At 45.2% G+C, this 8,190-nt stretch overlaps 1 protein-coding gene across 1 annotated transcript; it reads right to left on the bottom strand.

Annotated features, from left to right (window-relative positions):
• Positions 1-4,898: 4,898 nt before the first annotated feature.
• LOC107493931 (uncharacterized) lies at positions 4,899-5,831 on the bottom strand. The gene has a single exon (XM_016114962.1). It carries the CDS (start codon positions 5,829-5,831, stop codon positions 4,899-4,901), a length of 933 nt encoding a protein of 310 aa, XP_015970448.1.
• Between the last annotated feature and the right edge of the window lie 2,359 nt (positions 5,832-8,190).

Genomic DNA, 8,190 nt, shown 5'->3' with positions numbered 1-8,190 from the left:
TGTTGGATTCTGACCTCCTTGCACTCGAAATGGATTTTCTGGAGCTACAGGAGTCCAATTGGCGCGCTCTCAACGGCGTTGGAAAGTAGACATTCAGGGCTTTCCGGCAATATATAATAGTCCATACTTTGCGCAAGGATAGATGACGTAACTTGGCGTTAAACGCTAAGTTCATGGTGCTGTCTGGAGTTGAACGCCAGAAAAACATCATGATCCGGAGTTGAACGCCCAAAACACGTCACAACCTGAAGTTTGACGCCAAGAAAGGCCTCCACACGTGAAAAGCTTTAGTCTCAGCCCCAGCACACACCAAGTGGGCCCCAGAAGTGGATTTCTGCACCAATTATCTTAGTTTATTCATTTTCTGTAAACCTAGGTTACTAGTTTACTATTTAAACAACTTTTACAGACATTTCTTGTACCTCATGACATTATTCAGATATGAATTACATACTTTTGATGGCATGAGTCTCTAAACTCCATTGTTGGGGGTGAGGAGCTCTGCAGCGTCTCGATGATTTAATAAAATTCCTTTGTTTTCCATTCAAACACGCTTGTTCTTATCTAAGATGTTTATTTGCGCTTAATTGTGAAGAAGGTGATGATCCGTGACACTCATCACCTTCCTCAATCCATGAACGTGTGCCTGACAACCACCTCCGTTCTACATCAGATTGAATGAATATCTCTTAGATTCCTTAATCAGAATCTTCGTGGTATAAGCCGGATTGATGGCGGCATTCATGAGAATCTGGAAAGTCTAAACCTTGTCTGTGGTATTCCGAGTAGGATTCTGGGATTGAATGACTGTGACGTGCTTCAAACTTTAACTGGCTGGGCGTTAGTGACAGACGCAAAAGAATCAATGGATTCTATTCCAACTTGATTGAGAACCGACAGATGATTAGCCGTGCTGTGACAAAGCATAGGAACGTTTTCACTGAGAGGATGGGAAGTAGCCACTGACAACAGTGATGCCCTACATAGAGCTTGCCATGGAAGGAGCCTTGCGTGTGTTGAAGGATTTCAAGGAAGAGTTGAAGTTCAAGGGACAAAGCATCTCCAAAACTCCAACATATTCCCCATTACTGCACAACAAGTAACGCTATTATTCTCTATTATTTTAACTTACAATTTTACATACTCTGACTTCTTACAATTAAATCCAAATCATCTTATTGACCTCCTGACTATGATCAATAAAATAAACATTGATTGCTTCAAACCAATAATCTCCGTGGGATCGACCCTTACTCACGTAAGGTATTACTTGGACGACCCAGTGCACTTGCTGGTTAGTTGTGCGAATCACAAATTCGTGCACCACTGGCGTAGTGTGGGCGCAACTTTCTGGAAGATGTATGGAGGGGTAATTTTTGCAATCCACGCGTCCGCGCACGTTGCGCGCCCGCGTGGATGGTCGAAAATGCTTCATGGGCGCATACGCGCCAGGTGCGCGCACGCGCAGAATGGTGCTTTTTCAAAAGTTTTCATGTTCTTGCACCACTTCCAGCATTCCAACCCTCCAAGCAGCCACTTAAGCACTATAGAAGGGTGATTTAACATGATAAAGTACCAAATGAACTCAACAAATGAAACAAAATTTGAAATCAAACCTAGCTACAACCTCATCAAATACCTAGCTACCAAACATGAAGTCAAGTATTGAGCAAGTATCAATCAAAGAAGAATTCAATGGCAATGTACAAATGGTAGATCTTACCATGGTGGGGTGTCTCCCACCTAGCACTTTTGTTTACCGTCCTTAAGTTGGACTTCCACTAGCTCAAAGTTCTTGTTCAAGAGAAGCATCCCTCAAGAGGAACACTTCAAATTCCTTGGAGTTCTTTCTTTGCTCACCATGGTACAATTGGAGACGGTGCCCATTTACCTTGAAAATGTCCGGACTTGATGGGTGGCGCAAGTGATAGACCCCGTAAGGCTCTACTTTCTCTACTTGGTAAGGTCTATCCCATCTTGATCTAAGCTTTCCGGGTAGTAATCTCAACCTTGAGTTGTAAAGGAGGACTAGCTCACCGGGTCTAAATTCCCTTCTCCTAATGTTCTTGTCATGAATGGCTTTCATCTTTTCCTTGTAGAGTCTAGAATTGTCATAGGCTTCTAATCTCAAGCATTCCAATTCCGCCAATTGAAGCTTTCTCTCTACTCCGGCTCCACCCAAACTCAGATTGCATTCCTTTATGGCCCAATAAGCCTTGTGTTCAATTTCTACTGGTAAATGGCATGCTTTACCATAGACAAGCCTAAAAGGGCTCATGCCAATGGGTGTTTTGTAAGCCGTTCGATATGCCCAAAGTGCATCGGAGAGCTTAGCGCTCCAATCCTTCCTATTCGGCTTCACAATCCTTTCCAACACATGTTTAATTTCCCGGTTAGAAACCTCAGCTTGGCCGTTTGTCTGAGGGTGGTAGGCCGTGGCAACTTTATGTGTGATGCCATACTTCCTCATGAGGCCGTCCATTTTTTTGTTGCAAAAATGGGATCCTTGGTCACTTATGATTGCTCTTGGGGAGCCAAAACGACAAATGATATTGTTCCTCACAAAAGAATAAACAACATGAGCATCATCCGTCCGGGTGGGGGTTGCCTCCACCCATTTTGACACATAATCGACGACTAACAAAATGTAGAGAAAGCCATTGGAATTTGGAAATGGTCCCATGAATTTGATTCCCCATACATCAAAAATTTCACAAAAAAACATATTTTGTTGGGGGATTTCGTCTTTCTTAGAAATATTTCCAAACCGAATGCATTGGGGACAAGATTTGCAATAGAGGGAAGAATCTTTGAGAAGGGTTGGCCACCAAAATCCACAATCAAGGACCTTTCTTGCCATTGTTTGGGGGCGTAGTGGCCACCGCCTTCAGAAGAATGGCAAGCGTCCAAGATTGCTTGGAATTCGGTTTGAGGTATGCACCGTCGCACTACTTGGTCTGCTCCACACCTCCACAAATAGGGATCGTCCCAAACATAGTATTTGGATTCGCTTTTCAGCTTATCCTTTTGATGCTTGTTGAGGTTGGGAGGGAAGGTGCGTGAAACCAAGTAGTTTGCTATTGGGGCATACCAAGGAACTACTTTCGAGATTGAGTGTGAACCATCTAGAGGAAAGGAGTCATTGATAGGAGTGGTGTTTCCTTTTGTGTGTTCGAGGCGACTTAGGTGGTCCGCCACTAAGTTTTGGGAACCACTCCTATCCTTGATCTCCAAGTCAAATTCTTGTAACAAAAGCACCCATCGAATTAATCTCAGTTTTGATTCCTTTTTGGCTAACAAATACTTTAATGCCGCGTGATCCGAGTACACTACAACCTTGGAACCAAGAAGATAAGCTCGGAACTTGTCCAAAGCAAAAACAATAGCTAAGAGTTCCTTTTCGGTAGTAGTGTAGTTCGATTGGGCTCCATCTAGTGTTTTGGAAGCATAAGCTATGACATAGGGAATCTTACCCTCGCGTTGTGCTAACACGGCTCCTATCGCATAATTCGGGGCATCGCACATGATTTCAAACGGTTGAGTCCAATTTGGTCCCCGCACAATAGGAGCTTGTGTTAATGCCACTTTAAGCTTGTCGTACGCTTCCATGCATTCTTTGGTCAGCTCAAATTCAGTGTCCTTTTATAGTAGTCTAGAGAGAGGTAAGGCCACCTTGCTAAAGTCTTTGATGAATCTCCGGTAGAATCCTGCATGTCCAAGAAAAGAGCGGACTTCCCTCTCGGAGGAGGGGTAAGGTAAACTAGATATGACATTTATTTTTGCCGGATCTATGGAGATGCCTTCTTTTGAAACAATGTGTCCCAAAACAATGCCTTGCTTGACCATGAAATGACATTTTTCAAAATTTAAGACAAGGTTTGTTTTGGTGCATCTCTCTAAGACTTTTTCAAGGTTGCCTAAGCAATGATCAAATGAATCACCGTACACACTAAAGTCGTCCATGAAAACTTCCATACATTGCTCTAGAAAGTCCACAAATAAGCTCATCATGCATCTTTGAAACATTGCCGGTGCGTTGCATAGGCCAAATGGCATACGCTTGTAAGCATACGTTCCAAAGGGGCAAGTAAATGTGGTTTTTTCTTGGTCTTCTAGAGCAATGTGTATTTGGTAGTATCCGGAGTAACCATCAAGAAAGCAATAATATGATTTACCGGCTAGTCGATCAAGCATTTGATCAATAAATGGTAGTGGAAAGTGATCTTTTCTTGTGGCCGCATTCAATCTTCGGTAGTCTATGCATACCCTCCAAGAATTTTGCACCCTTGTTGCTATGAGTTCACCACTTTCATTTTTGATTGTGGTCACCCCGAATTTCTTTGGCACCACTTGGACCGGGCTTACCCACTCGCTATCCGAGATGGGATAGATGATTTCCACTTCAAGTAGCCAAGTGACCTCCTTTTTCACAACCTCAAGAATGGTTGGATTAAGTCTCCTTTGAGGTTGTCGGACCGGTCTTGCTCCTTCTTCAAGAAATATGCGGTGCTCGCATACTTGGGGGCTTATTCCCACTAGATACGCCAAACTCCACCCGATTGCCCTTTTATTTTTTCTCAAGACATCTAGCAACTTTTCTTCTTGTTGAGGGGTTAGCTCCTTTGCAATTATCACGGGGAGCTTTTGGGCTTCATCAAGATATGAGTACTTTAGGTGGGGTGGTAGTGGCTTCAATTCCATCTTTTTGTCATGATTTGAAGTTTGAATCTCCGGATGGTTTGTATGGTGTGTGGTGTTTAATTTGCTTGGATCTTCATTTGCTTCTTCAATCATGTACTTCTCATCCAACTTTGCATGGTGCACTTCGGCAACAATGTTGTCAATTAGATCACACCGGAATAAAGAGTGATTCTCCGGTGGGTGCTTCATTGCTTCTTCTAGGCTAAACTTACGACTCTCCCATCTATCTCAAATGAGTATGTTCCCGAGTAGGCATCTAGCTTAAATCTAGAAGTCCTCAAAAATGGTCTTCCAAGTAGGATGGATGATGCTCTCTCGGGTTCGCTTGATGGCATTTCAAGGACATAGAAGTCAATCGGAAACACCAACCCTTTGATATTCACCAATACATCTTCCACAACACCCGTCACGGTTATTATGCTTTTATCCGCTAGGACAAATCTTGCCGTCGACCTTTTGAGTGGTGGTAACTTCAATACCCAGTAGACGGAGAGAGGCATGATGCTAACACATTCTCTGAGGTCACACATACAATCTATGAATTGAACTCCATTGACGGTGCAAGTGACCATACAAGGGCCCGGATCATCACACTTCTCGGGCAATGCTCCCATTAAAGCAGAAATAGAACTTCCCAATGGGATGGTTTCCAATTCAAGAATTCTATCCTTGTTCATGCATAGATCTTTAAGGAATTTTGCATATCTAGGCACTTGATGGATAGCATCAAAGAGGGGGATGGTTACCTCAACTTTCTTGAACATTTCTATCATTTTGGGGTCGAGTTCTACGCGCTTCCTAGCTTTCTTTGCAAGTGTTGGAAATGGGAGTGGTTGAGCAATTTCTTCTTCCAAGGTTCTCTTAGTCTTGGGGGTCTCTTTTGTTGGTTGAGCTTCTTCATCCTCAACTATGACTTGTGGTGTCTCCTCTTCCACTACCTCATCTATATTTATTCTCTCTTCCTCTTGAGCGGTTGTGATGGGGTTTGAATCCTTTGCTCCCTTCTCTTTTAATTGTGTTCCGGATCTTAGAGTGATGGCATTGATTCCTCCCTTAGGATTGGGTTGAGGTTGAGAGGGAATGATGCTTTGGATTGGGGGTTGTGGAGTGGGATTTGATGGTGGGTCCATGCGTGCAAGAAGAGCTTGTAGTGTAGAGGTGAGGCCGGTGAGACCGGAAGCAAGTGTGTTTTGTAGTTCCTTTTGGCCTTGGATGATGGTCCGGAGTGTATCATCTTGGTTAGAGGGGGCGGATGGATATGTGAGTTGAGAAGCTTGTGATTGGTTGGGTGGTGGTCTTTAATGTGGTGGTTGGTATGTGTTCATACCCTGACCGAGCTCCCCAACTCGGCGAAATCCATGAAAGGTCCGACCTCGTCCCAAAGGCCCACGCCTGAGGTCGGACCTCGGACAATAAAGCTAAGAAGGCCCATCAAAAAGAACGCAGCCCAAAAGCCTAAAGGCCGAAAAGGCCTAGGAAAGGCGGTTCCACAAAGATAGAGATAAAACTCCCAAAAGATAAGATAAGATAAGAATATCTTATCCAGGGAAGATCACGGCCAACTACTATAAATACACTGGAACACCCAGGTATGGCATTCATTCCACATTCTACACATATCTGCTTGGACCCATGCTAACTTAAGCATCGGAGTGTCATTGCAGGTACAACCACCAACCACTCCGCATATCAAGCTCGGGTCCCTGAACCCCACCTCGGGCCTCTCCAGACGACCGAGCTACATGTTTCAGGTAACCCTCGGAACATTGGCGCCGTTGCCGGGGACCCTGGAAGTCATCCCTCTACCATGGCGGATGACCCTCTCAACAATGACCACGCTGCGTCAGAACAAGAGGAGGAAGTTGACACCGGAGAACGACCGGACAGCCCTCTATCACCACGCACTCCGGGAGGAAACAAACAGAATCGCCCAAAGACATCACTCCCAAACAAAGATCCACAAAATCCCGAAAAAGAAAAGAGCTCAGAAATTCTAGAAGCAGTTCGGGCACAGCAAAACCGGCTGAAACAACTCGAAGAGGACTTAAAGAAGCAGAAAGAAACTGAACAAGATTTGAGAAGGGAGGCTCGCAAGCGCAGAGAATTAGAAGAAAAACTGCGGAGAATAGAGGCCAACCTGAAAGATCGGACAGACCGCGGCCCCACCCCCGAAGGCAACCATGATCCCTTCACGCAAGAGATCATGAAGGATAAGGTACCGCGAAACTTCAAACCACCCGATATGGATCTCTACGACGGCACCACCGATCCAAGTCACCACCTCAGCAACTTCAGAAGCAGAATGTACCTGGTCGACGCCTCCGACGCGATTAGGTGCAAAGCCTTCCCCACCACTCTCACCAAGTCGGCCATGAAGTGGTTTGACAACCTGCCACCAGGATCAATCTCCAGCTTCGAAGACCTAACCAAAAAATTCCTAACAAGGTTCTCCATTCAAAAGGACAAGGCAAAACATGCCCCCAGTCTACTCGGGATCAAACAAGGCAACCAAGAAACTCTCCGAGAATACATGGAGCGATTCAACAAAGCCTGCCTGGACATACAACACTTGCCCACTGAAGCAGCCATCATGGGACTAGCAAACGGCCTAAAAGAGGGACCGTTTAGCCAGTCCCTATCCAAACGGTACCCGACCTCCCTATACGAGGTGCAGGAGCGAGCAGAAAAATATATTAACATGGAGGAAACCTCCCAGCTAAGAGACTCTTCTAGGAAGGAATCAACCTACCCGCTCCGAGATCGAGATCGGGAACAGAAGAAGAAAGAAGAATCCAACTCGGACAAGCCACGGAAGTACCATAGCTACACTCCCCTCCGAGTTTCCCTGGTAGACGTCTACAGAGAAGTATGCCACACCGAAAAAATCCCACCGCCCCGACCTCTAAAACACAGGAGAGCGGGGAGAGATCGGTCCGAATACTGTGAATATCACAAGCTCTACGGTCATTCTACTAACGACTGCCACGACCTAAAAAATGTTATAGAAAAGCTAGCCAGAGAAGAAAAACTCGACAGATACATAGCAGACAAAGGAGAAGAGACCAAGAAGAGAAGGAGGGGAGATAACGAAGATCGGGCTGAGCAAACCCCGCGAACCCCTGAAAGGCACGTTCACATGATAAATGGAGGTTTTGCAGGCGGAGGAACATCCAGATCCTCGCGAAAAAGACACCTCAAAGACGTCTATCATGTCCGAGAAGACAGCCCCCTGCCCGAATTACCTACTATCTCGTTTACCCGAGAAGATGCTCAAGGGATAATACCCGGGCACGACGATCCAATGATAATCACCATTATCCTAGCAAACGCCAACTTACATCGAACCCTAATTGACCAGGGAAGCTCTGCAGATATCCTGTTCAAAACGGCCTTCGACAAACTCGGACTTGAAGAAAAAGAACTAAAAGCCTATCCCACCGACCTGTTTGGGCTAGGAGATACCCCGATCCATCCCTTAGGATACATCTC

The sequence above is a fragment of the Arachis duranensis genome, chromosome 6 (assembly GCF_000817695.3).
Source record: "Arachis duranensis cultivar V14167 chromosome 6, aradu.V14167.gnm2.J7QH, whole genome shotgun sequence".
Classification (NCBI taxonomy): domain Eukaryota; kingdom Viridiplantae; phylum Streptophyta; class Magnoliopsida; order Fabales; family Fabaceae; genus Arachis; species Arachis duranensis.
This window is presented reverse-complemented; position numbering and strand designations above follow the sequence as displayed.